This window comes from Cydia splendana, chromosome 15 (assembly GCF_910591565.1).
Source record: "Cydia splendana chromosome 15, ilCydSple1.2, whole genome shotgun sequence".
NCBI lineage: Eukaryota > Metazoa > Arthropoda > Insecta > Lepidoptera > Tortricidae > Cydia > Cydia splendana.
In genome coordinates this window covers 11,818,187-11,843,543 of record NC_085974.1, presented here as the reverse complement: position 1 = coordinate 11,843,543, position 25,357 = coordinate 11,818,187, and the positions used below count along the sequence as shown (strand labels likewise).

Genomic DNA, 25,357 nt, shown 5'->3' with positions numbered 1-25,357 from the left:
ATCATAACATAATAAAAAAATAATTGATTCCTGACCTATATGTAACCGGCCTCTGAAAGAAGCTAATATTAATATACAATTTATTTAAGTCATACAACAGTCAGCATAATGTACATATACAATAATAACTAATCTACAATGTACAATTTCTTATCATGTATGATTTAATCAAACTATAGTCACAATTTATAATACTTACAAGCCTATACTATAAAGAACTATAATTAAAACTAAACCTAAACACGCTGTTTATTTCTTAATTCCATTCAATACAATTCAAATTACATCATAAACCATATGCAACTAATCCTATTAGAAATTTAAACTTATACCTAAACATACTCGACCAATTATCAAATTAATAAATTACATTAAAAACCTAACCTAACCTTAACTAACCTATACTAAGCCTACTAACTACCTACTCGAACAACCCACCCCGCATCGTTCCCGGCGAAAAGGTGCCCATCACGCTAGCCGCGTTTCCGCGTTGAATCGCGATAGACAACCTCTGCGCTAGGAACGACCCGGAGCGGGGGTCGAGACCCCTCTGCTGCAGATATAAACGTTAGTATTTACTTAAAGTATGTTTCAAGACAACTTATTCATATTGTATCGTATCGTAGCGTCCATAGGTCTATGGCAGAGATGTAACAAAGACGTTGAGCAAGACTGGCGTCGAACTCAAGATGACGGCGTGATTGGCGCCCTACTTAATTAAACAAACCCTCTCTAATTAATAACAATAATTCCCTTCCGAGGCCTCGCCGCGATCCAGATGACGTCATCCACCGAACTTTGATTGTTTTTGAGAAAATTCGGGAAACTTACGATTTACGAAACAAGGGAACTGCGAAGCCCGTGGATGCTCCTTGTTGGTAATTATTGTGACAATGGCGAACTTGTCTTGGGTAAATTGCGTGTTGTGGAATACTTGCAAGTGTGCAGGGTGGGAGATCAAACGCGCTTTGTTTTATCTGTAGGCGCGGGCGGTGGTGCCGCGGTGTGGGCATTACGCGGGCTTCGCGCTCCTTTTGACGCGAGTTCTTTGACGATAAGGTGACATTCTCTTGTTTGGATGATGGAAAATAAATACATGTAACTTAATATTAGAGAGACAAAACACGTTTTGTTAACATATTTAGTACATAGTTTTGTGTCGCGAAATCACTTAAATCACTGAAGTTGGTAGGTAATCGTCGCTAATGTTACAGTTACTTTATAGATTTGCTAACACTAAATTAAAGATTTGCTAACACCCATTAACAGAAAAAACCGACATCACAAAATAATTTGAAATGCAATTAAAATTAGAACCATACATAGTGCATCACATAATAATTAGGCACAATTAGCCCCAAAATGATAAATATTACTTGTCTAAATATTCTTACCTACCGCAAAATTTTCCATCAGCTAACAAGACTACGGTAAAAATTCTTGTTATTCTATGCCTATAAATAGCATTAGGTATTTTAGAAGCGTCAGCTGATGGGATACACATTAACCCGTTAGTTTACGAGCGAGAGCTCGGTGACGGCCGTGACGGCGCTCTTGACGCTGTCGCTCGTGTGTCACTAGCTTTATTACCACAAAAAATTGAATACCATTGAGTGCACAGTGTTCTTTGAAGACACGTAAGCGTTTAGGTAAACGGAGGGAAAATATTTTTGAACGCTAGAGGGAATAATTCGGGTTTAAAGGGTTTTTATGAAAACGTTAAATATTATGTTTATTGAGGGACATTAACCTTCATCAAATAAACAAATCTCGCGTTTTCGCGTGACCGGTTCACAGCAAACATACAAGTAAATATTCGGAGTAAAGTCTTCTTGACCGGTACGGTAACATACAAATATCTACAGATTTAAACGCAGCTATGAAAGTTTAATTCGGTAAGTCTCAAACGGGGTTAATTTACCCGATTTTCTGTAGAAGACGATTACATTTTTCAGTTACAAAAAGTTATTTATAAAACTATATAACGATAAAAATAAAAACAATCGTAATTAAGTAGTAACTATTGTTTTTGTCTGAAATAGACTACAGTCATATTTAGGTACTTTATTAGCTTCTATTTGATGGTTCATTACATTTCGCGCACAATAACGCCAATTGTCTCCTAAGTTTTTTGGGGCACTAAATGTCCGACACGACGTTCATGTTAATTTATGTGACGTTCATGCCCCCCGTTTTTTAACGGAGATGACAAATAGTTGTGAGGCATTAGCGCGTTAGTTGAGCCATTATTTGTAATGGCGCGGCTATTTATTTCATATCTGTGTTTGAGCAGACCGCTGGGTAGCGACGGGACGCGTACACTGCGACCGTAAAACGGTTAGTTGTAACTATGTGTACTTACATAGCTACAGTTCGAATGTCACTACACCTTATAAAACAGAGTCCTCCGCTCAGTCTGTCTGTGTGTTTGTTTGTTGTTCGCGATAAACTCAAAAACTACTGAACGGATTTTCATGCGGTTTTCACCTATCAATAAAGTGATTCTTGAGGAAGATTTAGGTTTATAATTTGTTAACCCGTGTGAAACCGGGGTGGTTCGCTAGTTTTCCTACAAACAAGAACATTAAAAGAATTAAGATTAAGTATGTATTTGGAATTGTAAAATAAATGAAGAACCTATCTGAAGAATTAGTTGTCGCGTTTTATATATGAGAAAATCATTACAATTGTGGTGTACTTTTTTATTTCTTTATAATTAATACACAACTTGGAAATTTGACAATACCAACCAAGCCGTACCTACTACTTTAACACCCACTGTCAATACTAAAATATATAATAATTTATTATTTACGAATTGCTTAGGCATGAACAACCTTATAAATAGGTATGTGTAAAAAATGACAATATGTGGTTTTATTAATTTTTTGATTTATATTTTTAGGTTACTTAGTTATTTAATTCCGTTATTTGTTTATAATATTTTGTGAGATAAATATGTATTAGCATTTTTAGTGTAAAGTCCACATTTTAACAAGAAATAAAATATTTTTTGCTTCCTCAAGATATTGCTGTGTGCACAACCGTAACTCAATGATTTTGCCCGGGGATTCGGATCACAATCGCGTGAAACATTATCAGTGGGTGATCCCGCGCGGGCATATGCCGCGGAACCCCGGCGAGATGCACTTATGGCCCAACCCTCAACACTGCGAATATGCGAGGAAAAACAATTGACAACTCATTTTTGTTATTAAGTAATTACAAAATCACACTTTGCATTTTGATTTGAAAACTATTTATGAAAATCAGATTAACAAGCTTTTATAAATTGCATGCACAAGATTTTTGTGTATATGTTTGCATTTTGGTACTAACGTCTAAGCATGAAAGTTTATTTCGGCCATGTGCATAGGTGTATGGTTAACCACACTTCAGCGCAACTCTATAAAAATGAGCGCTGTTTCATCTAAAGAACATTAAAAAATACCGATGTGTGCAGCCTTCAAAATAAACAGAATTTGAATTATCAAATAAGTATAAGAACTTTAGAAAGTACAGTGACTAACATATTGCATTCGCAGTATTAACGCGGCATCGTTTTAAATTTGTTATGTTCCGCTTGTTTAGGGGAGCGAGGGGTCGCGCGGCGCACTGACAAAAAACGTGACGTCTATGTTATACAACGCGAAGTTTGTAATTAGTCGCTGATGTTACTTGATGTTTGCCTTGTTTTCCTGGGGTTTCTTTGCGAGTATGCAGCGCATGGTATGCTTTAACTTGATCAAGTAAAAGTTCGGCAGCTGTTTAATTATACAATTATATAATTTGACCTTGTGCAGTATTTGGTTCATGTACTTACAACAGTAAAAATATTATTCAACGAGCGAGAGCGATGGTCGCCGTTTTAGCTTGAGTTTAAATGCTTTCATGTCTGTCCGGCGGGTCTCCTCTGCGTTACAATGTGTATTTCGCAACCTATTCCCGTGTTTGATGAGTTCTATAATTATAAAGATTTATTTTTTTGATTCAATTCTTTGAAATTTTCGGGGTTCATGAGGTCTACAGCTATCAGAATCACTGATGTAAAAGAAGTTTTTATTTCTACATTTTTATGTGAATAATTTTCCGATGCAGTGTTACTGTATATCCCATTACATCAACTTGATGATATTAACAAGAGCAATATGTGGGCAAATGGACAATATCTGTAGCGTCGCGTGCCGCCTAATCCTCCGTCCTCCGTCGCGTGAGAAGGGAATTCAATCGTCGACGACGTAAAGGGATAGACAACTATATCTGACACTTTGTAATTAATTGCCGTAGGGCGTATCGTCGTGTCATTTTTTGTTGATCTGTTTTTGAGTAGTACTCATCCATCTATAGTTTATTTTATAATATAAATTTCAGAACAAATTTGCTTATGTAAAACAATGAATAACTATACAAACAACAAAGCCGATCACACGACACGACCAAATTACTTACATAATAAAAATATAATTTGAAATAGGACTGTAAAAATACAGCATTACATATGGCAATATTAGTGCAATCCGCACTCATTTATTAACTGATAATATTTTGGTGTTTATAAAATGTTTTTGGCCATATTGGCTTATTTTACAACTGTTGTGGTGTAAGCAGGTATATTACCCAACCAATGTTTGGTTTGGTGGTGTAAGTGGATGCAAGTCCTGATATTTATGTGTGTGCAGCCTCTTAGTTTATAAGGCTTCCCCATTTATAATAAAATGAGTTTAATCTAGGAATATTTTTCGTTGTTACCAACTTATCACTTGTCTTTAGCTCCCTTCCCAACTAAACATTTATTATTTATCTAACTGTTGCTGATTAGAAATAGATTTTTAGTGTTCCGTACAAAACTTCGTTCACAGAACACAAGCTTATGGGATCACTTTGGTCTAGTTTTAGTGTTCCGTACAAAACTTTGTTCACAAAACACTTATGTGATCACTTTGGTGCAAATCGGTTATTTTCAACACAACGCGCATCGTATTTTTGTAAGAAAAGTATTCTACACACTCTAAGGAACTTAAAATTCCATTCTTTCCGATAGTATTCTTAGGTTGTTTCCCTTCTCCACCGCCGGGGTCCGCTCGGCCACTTAACGGCTCGTGTCTCCATTGATAAAGGAGGGTCGCTGAGAGTTAATTCGTGTTTGATGTCACTGCAGCCGCCTTATTGCGTGTCTCAGGAAATGCAGTTTTCCTAATAGACTGCGGGAGGTTACACGCTCTGCGTTTATGGGGTTTGGAGGTGTGATTGATGTGTAAAGTTAACGAGTTTCTTAATAGCTCCCAATAAATAAGCGTTCACTTAAATGTAGGATATTCTTCTCATGGAATATTTGATGACACGACATATTACAACTGTAAGGTGTAAGGTGCCTCTTTTCGATATATGCACTACTGATATATATGTTATGTTGAAAATATATGTTAGTAGGTTTTTTATTTTTTGCTATTTTACACACTTCATAACATTTTTGAAAAAAAGTTGATTGTCAAACTTATAACACTTACATTTAATTGATTACAAACGACGAAATACGAATTTACTGATGAATTTACCGATTTGAACTTTAAGATATACGTCAATTAATAGATCTAGAAACGATATGGATTAGATGTCTCAGTGTCAAAACTAACGTTTTTGTTTGAAGAAACACGTTTCTTAAAGTTCGAATCGGGCAGTTATTATAAACAAGATATTATTAGTGTATGTATATTTGAATAGACAGCAAGCCTGTCACACGATTAGCCGTCATAATTTCGATAATCTCTAATATTAATCGGTGAAAATGATGAATGCGTCGGGGTAATTGTTTAAAATAATCTCTTCAGTTTATAAAGACGACCCCTTTCTATTAACCCTTAAACGGGCGTGGGGGCCACGCGGACTGTCACATTCACAATATAGCTTACACTTTATTATAATATTTTTGTTCCATATTGCCTCTATTTCCCCCTTAGTAGCTGTTTGGGTCACACTGCTTGTTTTTGGTTTGTATTTGGAATAAAATTAAAATCTATAATAAAAATTAGATCTCGTAGATTTTTTTGAAAATAAATTGTTTTAATTTACAACAAAATACCTATTAAAAAAACTTTATTTGTCTTAAAAATAATAGATAAAAATAAGTTTTCGGTTTTTTGAGTTACGAAACTTTAAAAAATAATGAATAGTCTTCAAAAAACTGAAAATTGAGAAATCTAATTGCCATAGATGTTCAACTATTACTGATGCGTTTTCTTTTTTAATAATGACTAAATCACATGTCTAGAAGTATAATTGATTTGCCAGTATTTTCCCCTTGTGTATCTACTGCGCGCAAAATCACCGCTTGATCTGCGATGACAATAAATCATGTAATTTGGCGACGAAACGCGGATTTCGCTGCGCGGGACCATTCCGCGCCATGCCGCCCCGGATTTCTCTGCTGACAGCAAACGCAGTTATTATACTACTACAGACGTATTCGAAACACGAACGAGGCGCCACTGGTTCAGAAGAAAATATTAACCACATTTATATAGGGCGTACGTGTACGGAAGGGAGTATGTACGCATAAGCTCTTTTAAAATGGAAGGGTAATAGTTCGTATTTTTGCCACCCGTAGTGATAAGTTTGTAATCGCCCACCACAATTACATGATGACAATTTATATCTGGAAGCATATTACAGTCAGGGAGTTTACTTATTTGATCAACTCTAAATCATGTCGTGGGGCTGATTTGTCATTTGAATGTGTTTAGTGTAAGCTTTTATTCCAGTTTCCTTAAATATAATTTGTGGTTTCTGGAATTATATTGTTTTGTGGAAGGATTTATATGCATTAGGGGATGGGTTACCTACCTGTTTTGGTTCTGTTATTGAAGAGATTTACTCCGTTGCTATTTATGTGTAGATTCCTGATTTTTGTCATTTCCTTACACATCTGAAATTTAGTAATGATCCGGCTTAATCTAGAACATAAACGTGGAGTTCTTTGCCACTCGGTGTTCCATCAGACTCGGATTCATTATGGAGAGTGTGCTCAGCATTTGCACGTATTACTTTTGCCTTCTTTGTTCCATCGCCCACGTTTAGGTGTGGCGAGTAAGAATCCTAACGCTATACTTAATAGAACGGTTTACCCCGTGTTTTTTTAATGTGAAGTGCCACGGAATGGAATTTGCTCCAATCGTAGATGAATCCATAGAGAAGCATGAAATATGTTACATATCGTTCCGTTTCTATTCTCGGCTGTCACTACTAGAAGTCATAACACACACGTAAGTCGATCGATGTTGGGTGTAGCGTACACAGGGAACAATGGGCCAGCGACACAATGGACAATACGTCCGATACGATACACTCATCTACTGTGGGTCTGTGTTGTGCTTTCGTATTGTGTAATAGAATACAAGTGGTTTGATAAGCTGTAGCTTAGCTGATATTATAAGGATTGCAGACGTTAAGTAATTTATAGCGCGTGAATTAGTCCATGATACTCTGCTTTTGTTTTATCATAATTCGCTTATCTGTATTACTTGTTCAATGTTCATTATTATTATTTGGGGGCCCCGAATTCAGTAGATTCACTTTTTAGTCTGTTACATGTTTCAGCGCCCGACTTTATGCCGGATTTTTTTTACCAGTAAACTGTGTACCTACTCAGTTCCACTTATTGTAGTCATTTCGTCAGGAAAATACGGTTAGGTAGACGTGACTTAAACACAACTTAACTCGCGTATTAAATATATTAAAACGGATCATTCATGTTTTTTAAGTCGAAGATTGAAAATATGTGAGTGACCCGTTTTAAAATATTTTAAATGTCACTGTTTCATGGAAGTTGGTGGCGCCTAAAACTACAAGTTAAAATGAAAATGCCCTAATATTAGCTTATTACAGATGTTCGTTGCTAGTGTCGCGAGGCGTGTCGCTGGTAGATAAGTAGATTATTGACAGTGGCGTAATGAGGGACATAAATTGGCTCGGCAAACACCGTTACAGGGGCTTAGCTTCTGTGCCAACAAGGGTACTGACACCGTCATTTGACGGTTGAGGGTTACTTTATTACACAAAAATATGCCGCTTGCGTTTTTATTCATATGCTTTTTTTTGTTATAAAGTAAAAACAGAAATCGAGCGTCCCAACAACCGTGCCGATTCTGACGATATCTCTATTTAAAATTCTCAAGACGTTTGGGCTGTAGGCTGAGTGTGTGAGTGTGTGTGTTTAAGAAATAAAACTAAAGGAAAAATAGAAAAATGTACTCCTCCGGCAGGACTCGAACCGACCATTGGAACACCGGTCCATAAAAAAAATTAGCATGTAGGTATATCATTTAAAAAAATTTAGTACTTATATCAACAAAATCTTTTAGAGGCACAACAAATGCAACTAGTTTTTTAGTATATGAGTTTATATTGGTAAGGACACAACAAGTGTAAAAAAAAATCGACGATAAAAAGTATTATTATCGTTTCTTTCTGGACTTTTCTTATAAAGAGTGTAGTAGGTATGTTTATATTGTGAATATATAAAAAATCTACAAGCATGAATACCTAGTTATTCTTATCTTATCTATAAACCTGGCTTCAAGTTCCCTGACCCCCGCACAAGCTGATCATGAGCCAAGCTGCGCTGCAGCGGCGGCGCGTGCGCAGGGCACAATGCAGCGGAAGAAGCCGCCCCCGGCAGATGGCCGTCTTGAACTGGTTCTAATATTGACCCGGGGTTCATATGAATATTCAATCTAATGCTTTGTGCGGTGATATTAATTTGGTGGATGAAAAAAGTTGGCGATATTGAGTAGGGTAACTCGCAACTTACCCTACTCAATATCGCCAACTTTTTTCGGTATCGGTTTATGCTTTGGAAATGAACGAAACTAAATATTATTGGATGAATCTAAACAAGTCTTACGCCTCGGCCACGAAACGCACGCTCAAAGCTGACGCCGACAGCCATACATTTGTCTTAACCAAAGTATGGCAGTGTGCAGTCGACGTTATGCTTTTTCCTTTTCAACCAGACTGCACCGGTCCAAATAGGTATGATATTAAGAGAACAAACTTACGTTCTTCATTCGAATGTGGTAGTGGTTAACGAAATAGCACAATCAAAACCTACACTACAACTATTTTTACGTAAAGCCTGACCATTAATATATGATCATTGTCAAGAGCGCGCTGTTATTCTCATGTACTTACCTATAGCAAAGACATATGTAACTTCGTATAAGACGAATAAAGTCTAAGGAAAAAACGTGCCTCGGAATTCGAGTAAAAGTCATTCTCGGGTAGATGGCGCACACACCTTTAGCCTATCCTCGGCTAGATGGCGTGACGACACCGTTTCATATTTAACAATTTTAACACATAGATATCAGTGAATGAACATGGATCAAAATGATATAAAAATAATAAAATCATTTATCCATATATATACATTTTTTGATAACTTTATACGTTTTCATTTTGAGTTTTAGTCGTGTGTCGATAGATGGCAGTAAATTTACAGTGACTACAAAATTTACAATGACAGGACCCCTCTATACTATCTATTCTTTTTGCCTATAGGGTGCCAGTTCAGTAGGTATAGTATGAAAAAAATAGTTTTACTGAAATTTCGCAAAATGGCGCGTATTCCTGGTCAGGCTTTACCTACGTCCCTAATTTATCGGTCCTTCCAATGTTTGAGGTTAATTAACGACCTGCTTGTGTATGAATATACTTAGATAATTTTAGTGACATTTCGTAGATGTTACTTAATAGTGTAGCTAATGTTAAAATAAGAATGAAAATCTGATTATATTATTATTACAACCTAAGTTAACCTAAAAATGAAAATGGTTAAAATAATCATTAAGATACTACTTATAGACACAAGCAGTAACAATAACAAATAGCTTAGTTTTAAATGTATGGTTTTTATTAGACCTCAATACTTACCCTTTCAAGATCACTTCCGCTTATCAAGGAGTGCCGTCGGCACGCGTACATACACGCGTTGTCCATAAACGCATCGAGACTAACACACAGACAGTCTATAAACACATAGAAAGATAAGAACACGCGCCAAATTGAGTGCCATAATGAATGAGCCCTAAAATAAACGGTCTTACAATACGCACATCTTGTATTACACAGTTTTGTAAGAAGAGGAAGTAGGAGGCAGCTGGCTGACTTCTTTTTCTTCGTAATGATGGTTTGTAGTGCATTGCTTTTGTGGCAGTGTCCTGTCGCGTGCCTCCAGTATTATTGAAACTAAGTAGGTGGAAAGGTGTTCAATTGTTCATGTAACTGTACCGTTGTAGTCTCAAGATGTTTTGGTTGTTGCGTATGGCGCTCACCCCAAAGGACAATCGCGCAGTCTGTTTCTTGTACTTTATTATTACACTGCTTGAATCAATATAATTTGCGATTATTTAAGTTTTACAGAGGACAATATAGGTATGTCGTGCGGTACTTATAATTTCATAATCGTTGTTGCTTAAGAAGGAAAATATTGTATACATATACTCACTGGGCGCATGAGTGCAAAACTAATTGGTTTTGCAAGTTCGAAAAATATGTAAGTAAATAAAACTACATAGTTTCATAACTGACCTGCCTTATCATATCGTATATCAATTATTGATAGACTGTATATCTACAAAAAAAAAATATATAGGTAGTTCATCATTATTCTTATAATCATAAAGTGTATTTTTATGATTGCTCACTTATCTGATATTTTCAAGGTAAAGATCGGTATTGCTGACACCGAAGATAAGTATTAATATTGACTGTTAGATATACCGTATCACATTTTGACTATATCCAATATCTTTCTTGAAAAGACTTTCCAAAAGGGTCAAGTAAATAATATCCTAGACAGGTATTCTCGTAGCTAAAGGCTATGTACTTATAGGTACCTAAGCAATAAGCATGCGTAGTGAACTCGTCAGAAATTACGCTAAATTCAGATTACTTTGCAAGGAACTTCAAATTATTCTATAACAAGTTGGACTTTCACCAATTTGATAGGTACTAGTTAATTCCTCCAGATTACAATAAATGTAGTCATTTGTCGACAACGTTTGTTGTTATAGTATGAAATGAGGGTAGATTCATTAGGTACTCCTCTGTCTCTCACTTTATCTAAAGAATGGCATCGTGTTGTGATGCACGGTACCAATCGATGATGACCACGACCACTCTGTCAAGAGTGAAACAACAAAGAGGAAGACAATCAAAGTATTAATCAAATTTTAGACGTTTTTTGTTTCATATTAAGTGCATTGTACATTCTTGGGATTCGTTGTCAAGCGGACCCCAGGCTCTCATGAGCCGTGGCAAAAATGCGGGGATAACGCGAGGAAGAAGAAGGAGAATTGTATATTCAGGTTTTAAAAACTATGATTCTTTACGGTATTGCCCTAAGTCTGTGTGGTTTTGAACGTGTGCTTTGATTAACATTGCCTATATCGGTAATCTACTAAGAACAGTGCCCTGTTTATCAAAAGGTTGTAACTTGTAATACAAGTGAAAGTCCCTTTTTGACAGCTTTTGTTAGAAAGGGACTTCCGCTTATATTACAAGCCACAAGCTTTTGATAAACAGGGCACAGGAAGCGCGGGCTCTGATGCGATGCTAATGTGAGACAATGTTGATTGAAGGGTGTCAGTAATTACACGCGAGTGGATGAGTTAACGCAATTGAGCTCGATTAGCTCGTACCAGAGGGGTGTCCCGGGTGTCCGTGCTTGTCGGTGCCAGCTTGTATTGCATATATATCCCTGTACCTATTACGTTATTATTATAATATTAGCGACCCACCCTGGCTTCGCACGGGTTAACAAATTATACACCTAAACCTTCCTCAAGAATCACTCTATTGATAGGTGAAAACCGCATAAAAATCCGTTCTGTAGTTTTTGAGTTTATCGCGAACATACAAACACACAAACAACAGACGCGGCGGGGGACTTTGTTTTATAAGGTGTAGTGATGAAAAGTTTGTTTCTGAGACCGTCCTAGGAAAAAATGTGTGATACTTTGTTGCTAAGACGTGTAGTATCAGAATTATTTTGTCTACCGTATTATATGATAATGTTCGTGAGTCACACGGTGAGGTAGTCTTATCTGTTTTTAGCGATATTGTTACATATGAAATAAACTATTTTAACGAAATGTATCGCGTATAATAAATTTAAAATACGGTGCTGTGCAAAATTACGAGAAGTGATCCTCAGAAAGTGGGCGTGTGTGTCACCGACTATACCTACGCGTCGTCACCTAAAAAGAGTTTTTGTTACATGCGAATAAAATCATACGTACCCAACACGCCACATATGCAAGTGAAAGGACATTCTGTAAAAAAATATGTATATAGGCATAGCATTTCGGTGGTGACGTACGGACGGCGTTATTCATAAACGCGCTTCAATCCTCAATTATATACTAATCGTTTGTCTTGTCATTTTGACTTGAGGTCAATCTGGCTAATTTCGTCATATTATCGTCTTTTCGTCGACATACGTCTATTCCGTCCACTAGCGGTTTTCTCTAGCAACGAACAAAATTGATAATTTCACCAACGAAGCAGCGATTGCTTTAAGTTTCAGCAATCAAAAGCAAATGGTTATTTTCCTACGGTTGAAAATCAAAGAAGAGTATATACGCTCGTGGACGGAATAGTCCCTATAACGGAATTAGCCATGTGGCTAATTCCGTTTTTAATTTTAATTCTATTGTGCTGAGCGTTCCGACTGAACATCTAGGGACCTTCACCAAGGAGGAGTTTTGGCCGAAGGGTGTCAAGTTCCGGCGGTTCCGCGGCCGGCTCAGGGAGCCGTTGCTGCGGAGTTGCAATAAAGTTTAAATAAATAAATTGCCTGCAACCTCCCGACATTTTTAAAAGCCTGTAGACGCATCCCTGATCGCTGTAATAATAAACCTTTTATTTTTTCTATCATCTAATCTCACTATTCCAATTTTCAGGAATCCAAAGTTTTTGTTACTTGTATTTATATAATCGTTTTAACGTTCTTCGTACCAGCGTACCAGTATAAGATAATATACCTATCTGATAACGTATCATCAAAAATATGTATATGTAGGTATATTTAACGAAGTATAACGAAATATTTACGCACATAAATTATCTTTAATCGTACGATCAATTACGACTAGTCTAACATCGATAAACCCAGAGATACAAAATGTATAGAAGACGAAATATTATTTTATAAACTTTTTATATTGTATTAATTATAAACCGATCTAACAAACAACTCGTATGTCGTATCGAAGCAAATTAATTCGGTGAATAGGCGCAATGTACAACTACTTACATATACCTTAGACTTTATCCCCCTTATTCAAAAAACATTGCAAGCCTTAATTAGTCAGTTTATATAAGGTGCTACCTTATTAGTTGCAGATATTTATACAGCTGATAGTACTCGGTTCCTGGCGGCTTAGCACGGTCGCGTTTTTATCCCTTGTCACCATGCCTGTCACGTTCTAATAAGTATGTAAGTGCGAAAGGGACGCGCATAGTGATAGTCGATAAAAATGGAACCGTGCTGAGCCCGCTGGAGTATATTTAAGTATGAAACATTATAGCTTTTACGATGTTTTTTTGGAGAAAACTGAAAAACAAATTTGCTACGTAAGAACACCCTGTTAATGTGATTATTAAATGTAAAATCATTGAACAGATTCTAGTACCTCTTTTACCTAAAATCTAACTGTCTGGCCACAGTTTTCCCGCTGAACCATATTGAAATTTAATTTTTTCTTCGGTAAATTAAAACAAAAAAAAATAATTTCTATTTAAAGTTAATGCCAGAATGCCCTTTTTTAACTTCGCACCAACCAACGGATCAACTCAGTTTGCTAAAACTGTTTAAGGAAGACTCCACAGGTAGCCAGATATCACTCATATCTTAATCTGACACGCTCGAGTAACTACAAAAATCCCCTACTAGAACATTCAAAGAGCAATGTAGGTTTAGGTACATGTGATTAATTAAGTATGTGATCAATATCTTTATGTCTTAACTTGATCAAGTAAAAAGACAATTATAAATGAGCATGAAGATAATTATTCTATTAGATGATTAGTCTTATTAACTCGTTAGTATAACGAATGATAAAACAAATCCGAATCACGTGCAAATGGCGGGTAATTGAAAATCATCCATAGGTCTATCTTGTCAGAGTTCATTTTCAGAATTACCCGTTAATAGGTATTAGGTTGTGATTCCGCATTAACTGAATCGGGGGGCACGGCAGTGCCCCCGCCAAGTCGAGCGCGAAGCAAACACTGCCGTACCATCCTTTACTGGAACCATTTCGCCGCATTTTCAGGTCCCTATTTGAGAACCTCTGGATAAGACCAGAACGCAGAAATTTTCGTCATCCAGTAAGCTATAATCACATACTTAAAATCCAAAATTTCAAGTCTGTAGGTCATTTAGTTCCGAAGTTAAGCGAAAGCAAAGTTTCGCATTTATGACACACACTCACTCACTTATGATCATCAGAATAGAACTAGTACTTCCCATAAACTCAGAGAGCTGAAATTTGGTACAGAGTTAGGGTTTAATGGCCACATAAAGGGAAAACTATAAAAACTAGGATAATCGAAGATCTCGAGTACCTGGTGACCCTGATTAGAAAACACAAGAGCCCAACCAAACTACTGGAGATCGACATACCGCCTTTACAAAAAATATTCAAATTGGTGGGCCGCTTCATTTGATGTCAAAAATCGAAGGTCTGAAGTATCTGATGAAGAACCCTCAGCTGGTCTCAGCTGTATTAAGGCTCCGTCAGACATAGGCGTTTTGCTTGGTGCAATATATGTACACACTGTTTTGGTCATCCGACACGCCTTGATGAGCCTTTGGGAAAGTAGTACCCAAGATGGAGCTGATGCTGAACCTTGGCTGTACCTAGTGGAACTCAGGCTTGGTGCAACATATGCACACACTGTTTTGGTCAGCCGACACGCCTTGATGAGCCTTTGGGAGAGTAGTACCCAAGATGGAGCTGATGCTGAACCCTGGCTGTACCTAGTGGAACTCAGGTTTGGTGCAACATACGCCCACGCTATTTTGGTCATCCGTCACATCTTGATGAGCACTTGGGAGAGCAGTACCCAAGATAGAGCTGATGCTGAACCCGGGCTGTACCTAGTGGAACTCAGGTTTGGTGCAACATAGGCCCACGCTATTTTGGTCATCCGTTACATCTTGATGAGCACTTGGGAACGCAGTACCCAAGATAGAGCTGATGCTGAACCCTGGCTGTACCTACTGGAACTCAGGTTTGGTGCAACATAGGCCCACGCTATTTTGGTCATCCGTCACATCTTGATGAGCACTTGGGAGAGCAGTACCTGAAATAGAGCTGATGCTGAACGCTAGCTGTACCTAGTGGAACTCAGGTTTGGTGCAACATAGGCCAACGCTATTTTGGTCATCCGTCACATCTTGATGAGCACTTGGGAGAGCAGTACCCAAGATAGAGCTAATGCTGAACCCTGGCTGTACCTACTGGAACTTAGGTTTGGTGTAACATAGGCCAACGCTAGTTTGGTCATCCATCACATCTTGATGAGCACTTGGGAGAGCAGTACCTGAAATAGAGCTGATGCTGAACCCTGGCTGTACCTAGTGGAACTTAGGTTTGGTGCAACATAGCCCCACGCTATTTTGGTCATCCGGTACATCTTGATGACCGCCTAGTGGAACTCTGCAACAGGCACACGACGACAAGTCGGTTAACCAAAACAAAGTGTGCTTATGTTGCACCAAACCTGAGTTCCACTAGGTACAGCCAGGGTTCAGCATCAGCTCTATCTTGGGTACTGCTCTCCCAAGTGCTCATCAAGATGTGACGGATGACCAAAATAGCGTGGGCTTATGTTGTACCAAACCTGAGTTCCACTAGGTACAGCCAGGGTTCAACATCAGCTCTGTCTAAGGTACTGCTCTCCCAAGTGCTCATCAAGATGTGACGGATGACCAAAATAGCGTGGGCTTATGTTGCACCAAACCTAAGTTCCACTAGGTACAACCAGGGTTCAGCATCAGCTCAGATCTATGTATACTAAAACCTTTACCAGAATGTAACAAACACTTTTCCGAAAAGCGCATCAAAATCGGTTCAGCCAAACGCGAGATAATCGCGAACAAACATACGTACGGGTCAAACTGAGAACCTTTATTTTAAGGCGGTTAAAAATACATCAACTTTGACATTTTTGGCAGTAATGCAGTCGGCAGCTATACTGCAGCAGGATTGCAGCATGCACTACTGCCGACTGAATTACTGAGGTAAATATCAAAAATTCGGTCAGCATCATCGTATTTGACATTTGCTGCAGTAATGCAGTCGGCAGTATTGTCGCAATATACTGCTGCAGGCTACAAAACGCTCGTGAAACTATTCAACGTCCATGATCATGCTTTCCAACGTCCAACGGTCAGTAATCGAGTGACCGCTCGCAACACGCGCTGTGTTCTGTGTGACTGCGCGGGCGTGATCAAAGCGGGTCGCGCGCAATGGTGTCATGGAGCACCTGGTTTTGTACCCTTGTGTACCCTTCAACGGCCAAGTCACACAACATTAACTATAATAATAAAGAAATCGCAGTAAGGAACCTTAGACTTGGCACGACTTTGTCTAGACATATGGTAATAAAAAACTACTCCTAAAAAGAAAAAAAATGTGTCAAATAAGAAAATCTAATAAAATAAATCAATATGCCCACGTTTCTACAAAAAGAAGTGAAATCCCACCAAAAACATTCTGTAAAAAACTAGCCAAGTCTCGATGGAGCTGCTTGTTTATCTCTAAAAAGTAATGAAATCTAGACAAAGTCGTGCCAAGTCTAAGGTTCCTTACTGCGATTTCTTTATTATTATAGTTAATGTTGTGTGACTTGGCCGTTGAAGGGTACACAAGGGTACAAAACCAGGTGCTCCATGACACCAAACATACAGTATAAAAAATTATTTCCAGTACAGACGGACTTCTGATCATTGATAGAAGTCCGTCTGTACGTCTATTTTATGTTAGATCGATGGTCGATTTGACGCTTCAAAAAGAAGTACTGTTTGTTTCAGGCTCGCCTATACATAAGTATTATTGAAATACGCAGCTTTATCAAGCCTACAATTGACTGGTTATTGAATCAACGTTGTCCAAGTGGCCAATGGGTCAATGGGTAGCGGTTCTGGCGACAGATTGGTGCAATGGTGTCATGGAGCACCTGGTTTTGTACCCTTGTGTACCCTTCAACGGCCAAGTCACACAACATTAACTATAATAATAAAGAAATCGCAGTAAGGAACCTTAGACTTGGCACGACTTTGTCTAGATTTCATTACTTTTTAGAGATAAACAAGCAGCTCCATCGAGACTTGGCTAGTTTTTTACAGAATGTTTTTGGTGGGATACATCTTAGGTATTTAAAACGTCACTATAATCATGTCAACAACAAAAAAATTAGGACCTGTGCACAGGGCCGCCTTAAACTATGCTGGGGCCCTTGGGCACATAAGAATTTGGGGCCCTTTTGGAAAGTAAAGAAAGCGAATTAAACTAACATTTTTCTACTATGATCTTCTATTTATTATGGGTAATCATATATACTGTTACTGTCTGTCCTTCGGGGCCCTTGAGGATGGGGGCCCCGTGGCCCCGTGTGCCCTTATGGTAAAGACGGTACTGCCTGTGCAACATACATACAGATAGAAACACCAATAAAACCTTTGAGTAATATAATGAGACAATACCTAATATTTAGAAGTATCGACTCAAATATTGCATAGTTTTGTCATTGTTCCTTTGGTATTAAGTATTTGTATTTCAGCGCAAGACAAGGACGAATAAAACTACGTTTTAGGCTTTTTTTGTAACTGTAGCGACTTTTAGCAGCCAATTGGTATCTTTAAAACTAATAAAAATATCACGTGATCGTGGCTATAGACTCCTCTGTCTAAAGGCTCTGACTTTTAGTTATTCATGACCATAGACCAAGTGTCAAAATTGTTTGGAGATATTTACTATAAGACATCTTACAAACGTTATCTTACTATTTCAGGTGCTGAAGCTGAAGGAGATTCCATAGCAAATAATGATGATAAAACAGGTCAGTTGTTCTTATTAATAATGTATTTTTGCCAGTTAAGTATGTATCGCTCGTATGTAGTTAAGTATGTATGCCGCCAAATATGTACCAAGTGAAATTTTTCTTAGGGCCCATAGTACTAGCTTGAGCAGCTGCTGTAGCGCATCGCGAATCGCGGTTGCTACCGCCGTTTTATGGCCGTCGGCCCGATTCGAACAATAAGGTGTTACAGCGATACAGCGAGAGGTGTGACACTTTTGACACTGACAGATCAGTATCGTATCGCTGTGACATCTTATAAACATTGTTCGAATCGCGGCGCGTGGCGGCGCGTCTCCGATGGGTTGCTGTATACTCGCGCCGAGATTGCAACCGCATGTGCGTATGCGCCCTTGGTTCTGTTGATATCGAGCGCTGCCCACTTCCTACCCGCCTAACAGCGCCTGCGACTACGATATCTTAAGATTCGCTTAATTCGACGTAAATCCGGCTATTGTCTTATCTACTTACTTTATCGGAGAGATATGACGAAGAAGATATAATGTTTTCGGTGACAATTATTGATAAGTGAATCGCCGTACGCGGTGGACTGGATTTGACTAGGTAATGAGTTGTATAGTGCCGCTTAAAGTATCACCTGGTCTCGAGGCGAATGACACCAACACTTTGAAATTTAAGGTAAGTGTTTTTATTGTTTAAAAATGCTACGTTTCATATTGGAAAATAAAACTTGCCCACTTACGCGCCACTGAAGGCTAATCTGTAGAGCTCTCCAATGAAGCGTGATTTGATTAAGTTTATTTTTACACTTGTGATATTTAAATATATGTAATATTAGTACCTACCAACTAAAATGTTAATATATGTCTATTTAATGTTATATTTACTCGTAGTATTAGTCATTATAGCGTTAATAGAAAAACATACTTTCTGAAAATTTTGACTGTCTACCTACAACGGTTCTTGAGATAGAGCCCGCTGACAGATAGCCGGACAGCGTAAGCTTAGTAAAATAGGGTTCCGATTGTCACTTTTCATGGGTATGGATGGTTATATCAGCGCGCTGGAATGAACTCGGTGAAGTTAATTATTAATTAATGATAAGGGTTTTTTTTATATTTAGATAAAATGATGCGGTTACTCAATACTCATGACGCGCAACCTGTCAAAATTTCCTAGTAGGCATGATTATTTTAAATATGTATCATAACAAAACGATACTTACCCAATCAATGGGGAAAACTTAATTTGAAACTTAATAGTAGATGGCGTTCTTCCATTCCACATTGCATATTTATTTCATACGACAACAGAAAGAGAGAGAAAATGAAGGGTCGTTAACTATGTTCGGTTCGGAAATCATATAAGTTAAATCAACAGGACCCATTTCGGAGCGATTCGGGACAGAACATTCATTCTCACAATAATTAAATATAAAATACTCCCTCATACAAACTTTATATTTTTAACGGTGAAGTCTATGTCACCAGCAAACTAGCATTACCTATTCTGAGGAAAGAAAAAGATATTTAGTAGTAGTACGGTTAAGGTATTGAAGTGGAAAGACCTAACTGGTGTTTTATGTGACAAGAGAATGCCGGTAACCATTAAAGGAAAAGTATATAAAGCAGCAGTCCGTCCAGCCATGGTGTACGGCGCCGAGTGCTGGCCCCTCAAAAAACAGCTAGAGGATAAGCTTCACGCCGCCGAGATGAAAATGCTCCGCTGGGCCGGAGGTGTCACCTTACTTGACCACATCCGTAACACCTACGTCCGTGGTAGTTTTAAAGTCAGACCTTTGCCCGAAAAATTAACCGAAGGGCGACTCCGATGGTTTGGACATGTCATGCGCCGAGAATCCGAACACATGACACGTAAGGTGCTAGATATGTTCCCCACGCAATCACGACGAGGAAGACCCCGACTGACATGGCTGGCAACAGTGAAGAGGGACATGGAAGAAGCCCAAATCACACCTGAGACGACCCAGGACCGTGAAGCCTGGCGAAATATAACTAGGAGAGCCGACCCCAAATAATGGGAAAAGGACAAGGAGAAGAAGAAGAAGACGGTTAAGGTATTTCGATTTTTGTACCATTTCGTACATTGTTATTGCTTGCATTTATTGTCAATATGACAAGGTATTAAATGGTATAGAAATCAATGTTTTTGACTGTACAAGTTGTGAATTATTATAAACCTGCAGTAAAAAACATGTAGTAACTGTTTTGGTAAAGTACCCACTGAAGTAGAAACGGTTTAAGCGAGATTCAGATACTTATTCTTATAAACATGTTGTTACAATATATACCCAGGTATCTACTGTCCAGGAAATATTTTACAATTATAGGGAACTGAGAAATGAAAGAAAAAATAATTCAGAGTCTACAAGTTTTGATTACTTGAATATTTTATAAAATTGATATTGACGTTTCATGTCGTAATGTGTTGATGCTATCTAACCAGATAGTTTCGCTTGATGGTTGTAGTAATCATTTTAAACATTTTATCTCCTGATAGCGGCCTTTAGCCGCTTTATTCTAAAAAGGCGTAACAATAGCTAAATCTTTTATTGAATACGACTCTATTAAGAATGCTTGCAGTACCAAATTCTGTTTTTATATAATAAAAATAATACCTACTTAGATAGCGAACGTTACAGGTATCTCTGTATGGTCTACGTTGATTTATTATATTAATTCAGATATCGTATACAAACAAAACAATGTAGACGATGTCATAGTTAAACTGACAAAATTAAAATTTACACACTATATGCATTAAAAAAACCAGCCAAGTGCGAGTCGGACTCGCGCACGAACGGTTCCGTACCATTACGCAAAAAACGGCAAAAAATCACGTTTGTTGTATGGGAGCCCCACTTAAATTTTTATTTTATTCTGTTTTTAGTCTTTGTTGTTATAGCGGCAATAGAAATACATAATCTGTGAAAATTTCAACTGTCTAGCTATCACGGTTCATGAGATACAGCCTAGTGACAGACAGACAGACAAGGTAAATAAATACCAATTGTACCTAATAACCGGTACTAAATAAAGGTACGGAACCCTAAAAAGTAGGTAGAGGTAAACAAATACCAATGCCTAACCACATATTAAGAATCGAGTTTGCTTAAGCAAGCTCACAAAAAATGAGCAATTGTTAATTATGCGCTATTAATCTTATCGGTCACCTCAATATATGTATTTATTACCTATATCTCGATGATAATCTCAAGTTACAGAGTCTTCTAGTATCATGCGGGACTCCAATTTTCATGATCACTTATGAATATGTCGCGACACATACATCATGGGGACTTATTTTACGAACAAATAACGTTCCCCAAAGCAAAATATCTTTTAGTGTAGCATCATCATCACTATCATCAGCAAAGCGGAGGTTGTTGTACGTTTGCCGTTAGTTTAGTGCACTCGAATTCGAAAACTTAATAATAACCTCAAAATAAAGGTCAATAACTATGACTCATAGTCTATGAGGATGTAACAGCTACGTACATATCTCATAAATAAATAAAAATAAATATTATAGGGACATTCTTACACAAATTGACTAAGTCCCACGGTAAGCTCAAGAAGTCTTGTGTTGTGGGTACTCAGACAACGATATATATAATATACAAATACTTAAATACATAGAAAACATCCATGACTCAGGAACAAATATCTGTGCTCATCACACAAATAAATGCCCTTACCGGGATTCGAACCTACACTACTATTGAATTGACCATTAGTGACATTAAAATAATGGTGGTCAAATGGAAATGTAAGATAGGTTATGAATAATTTCCATATTATAGATAAAAATAATGTGATTAATTAATACATCAATTAGTCGTATCACGTTTAAGTATGTCCTGATACTAATCTTATCCGCACACTTTATAATTCAAACATTCATTAATATCAAGCTTCATACTGCAAATCTAATTTCAACACATCCAAACTGATCCCAACCGTCAAAGCAAACATTCCATCTGTTATGGCGAGTCGATAGTAAAATCTGCGCTGAATCGATTCTCTTCCCGGTCGTTACCGTTTGTCATTAATGCGGATCGTAAACCGCGGTGTTGGGTCGCAGCAAGAATGTGACGCGAGGCACGATCTTCGGTGTTCCTTTGCGAAGGTTAAAGTAAAGATAAAGATTAAAGCAATCACGAAGAATTTTGTACATAGACCCACCATTTCCTATCTCTATCGCACGCGCATAATTATATGAGCCACTTTCAGAGCATGAGAAATGAAAAGTGATATATCTGGCTTTTACCACGAAATTAGGTGGAATACTGGAAACATTTTTCACGTCAACTGTTTCTATTTTTAAGTACACAAACGCCAAGCCATGAGAGACCTGTTTTAGTCATGTCAAATTGTAGGTACCTAAAACATGTTTTAGTGTCTACGTCCTCATCTCCTAATCCAAATTAATATGCATTTATAGTTTGTAATTCGAGAGTTGTACTTTATTTCCCATACAACCATTTCCAGTCGCCGTTACGACGCGGTGTTGACACATCTTGTGTCGACACCGTCTGTTTCGGTCACAATTCCAGTCGCAGAGTCGTCGCCGTGTCGACACAGTTACCAGAAATGGGGAAGGGTCGACACATGCCACAAAGTGACATAAAGTGTGGTCGCCGTGTGCACACATTGTTTCGGGTTTGCGACTACTTTATGCCAAAATCATTCGTTCATTCGTTCATTTTGTTCCTGTCAAATGGAAACTGTCAGATGGAAAAATACTTAAATAAAAATAAGTGACATTAATACGCCATCTCTAAAACGGATTACAAGACGTAATTATATATTGTTTGCATTTATATTACAATATGACTTAAATTATTATGGGGAATTAAACTGCTCGAGTGATTTGATAAACTAAGTGTAATATAATCAACGCGCCACCACATTGTTTTAGTTTAGCCGGAAATGAAATTGTTTACTTCTCAGTGCCTGTGTTCATAACTATATTATTTGAAGCATGTTTAGTACTTCGATGCGTATACTATACTTAAATAACAGAAATAACGCTTTACATACTACGAAACTTGTTAATTATGATGTATAAATATGGTTTAAGGCTGAGAAATATTGCAGTCACAAAGTAGTTGCAATGTTTCGACTTTGTGTCGACTCTGTGTTGACACATGACACGCGCTGTCAAAAGTAATAACAAAGTTACTGGTATGTTACTGGATTTGCAAAATGGCTCCTTGTGTTGATTTGTTTTCAGATATTCTCAAAGTGTAAAAATGCCGTGGTCAGAGATGGGCATTAATCGATTAACTGTTTATTCGACTAATTAATGGAATAAAAAAAGTTAATTCTCAAATTTTAATCGCGATTAGTTTAGTCGACCTAACATAGATTGAAATTGAATTAATCTGAATATTAATCGAATAAATTATCGATTAAATCTCGATTGAAAGTTGACAGGGGGCCATTTTTGTACGTAAAAATAATAGAAATGTCTTGCATGCAGATGGTAGCAAAACACTTTGTCATAAAAGTCGAGATGGGTGTCGATATATAGGTTTTAGGGGGCGCAGATTTCGAAAATGATAACCATTTTGGATTCCAAGATGGCGGCCATGCACTATGTCATAAAAGTCGTCATGGATGTCATTTTATAGGTTTTAGGGGGCCCCGATTTAGAAAATGATGACCATTTTGAAATCCAAAATGGCGGCCATGCACTATGTCATAAAAGTCGTCATGGGTGTCGTTTTATAGGTTTTGGGGGGCGCAGATTTAGAAAATGATAACCATTTTGGATTCCAAAATGGCGGCCATGCACTATGTCATAAAAGTCGTCATGGGTGTCGTTTTATAGGTTTTAGGGGGCGCAGATTTCGAAAATGATGACCATTTTGGATTCCAAGATGGCGGCCATGCACTATGTCATAAAAGTCGTCATGTATGTCGTTTTATAGGTTTTAGGGGGCCCCGCTTTCGAAAATGTTGACCATTTTGGAATCCAAAATGGTGGCCATGCACTATGTCATAAAAGTCGTCATGGGTGTCGTTTTATAGGTTTTGGGGGGCGCAGATTTCGAAAATGATAACATTTTCAATTTAAAAATGGCGGCAATACACTATGTCATAAATGTCGTCATGGATATCGTTTTATAGGTTTTAGGGGGCGCAGATTTCGAAAATGATGACTATTTTGGATTCCAAGATGGCGGCCATGCACTATGTCATAAAAGTCGTCATGGATATCGTTTTATAGGTTTTAGGGGGCGCAGATTTCGAAAATGATGACTATTTTGGATTCCACTTTTATGACAAAATACGTAGCCGCCATCTTGGATTATAAAATGATCATCGTTTTCGAATTCTGCACTCCCTAAAACCTATAAATCGACATCCGTGACGACGCAAGTTATCTTTATTTTCAGATCTAACAAATTGCTACAGAATACAAAGGACAAAAAAGAAGCGAGGAGGTAATGAAACAAGCAAAAATACAGATGATTCCTCGACGCAATTGGGTGATTCTTAAATTGTGTCCAGATTTTTTTTGTCATAAAAGTTTATATTTTTCACATATTACTCTCACAAGTTCCGTGACATTTCGACCTTGTAATTTTTTAAGTAAATGTTTTTGTTTATCTATGAGGATCTCACTAGAATAGTATAATCAAGGTATGTTTATATTTGATGAATGAAATAGTAACGCAAAAAAAAATATATTTTTGTCTTATATTCCTGCCGAAGACTTTTATTTTACCTTTTCCTTCTACACAAGTTTGGCCAAGTAATAAGAATTTAGGGCTCTCAATTTTATTTTGACTTCTACAACAGTAAAGCTACGAGGCCATGTTTTGGTATCGTTTTCGTATAAATTCGCAGTACCAAATTTAGTTAAGGTATCAGATTGACACCATTCCGAAGTAAAAACATATAAACTTATTAAAATACTTTCTTTTAAACTCCTCTTCACGCTTAAACTGCTGAACAGTTTTAATTTAAATTTGGTACACATATATTTTGAGTCCCGAGACAGGATATAATAAGTTATCTCAAAAATCATCCTTTAAAGGTGTGAAATGAGGTGTAGGGGGGAATTCAGAATTGACTTCTTGAAGTTAATACTGTTTAAGTTTAGGTTTGAAGTCATGTTTTTTCATCATTTTTAACTAAATCAAAGATGTAGACCATCCCAAATTTCATATAAATCGGTTCAGCGGTTATTGATTTCCCGTACAAATTTCCACGCTACTTTT

At 37.5% G+C, this 25,357-nt stretch overlaps 1 protein-coding gene across 4 annotated transcripts in view; it reads left to right on the top strand.

Moving 5' to 3' along the window:
• LOC134797646 (histone-lysine N-methyltransferase PRDM16-like) overlaps positions 1–25,357 on the top strand; it is a 137,633-nt gene that overhangs the window by 33,508 nt on the left and 78,768 nt on the right. For 3 of the 4 annotated variants that reach the window (XM_063769982.1, XM_063769983.1, XM_063769981.1), the window contains exon 2: positions 18,079–18,126. In XM_063769982.1, the coding sequence (XP_063626052.1) occupies positions 18,079–18,126 (48 nt within the window). Of the gene's footprint in view, positions 1–18,078; positions 18,127–18,574; positions 18,784–25,357 lie in introns of those variants that run through there. The other variant, XM_063769985.1, reaches the window with a different exon arrangement.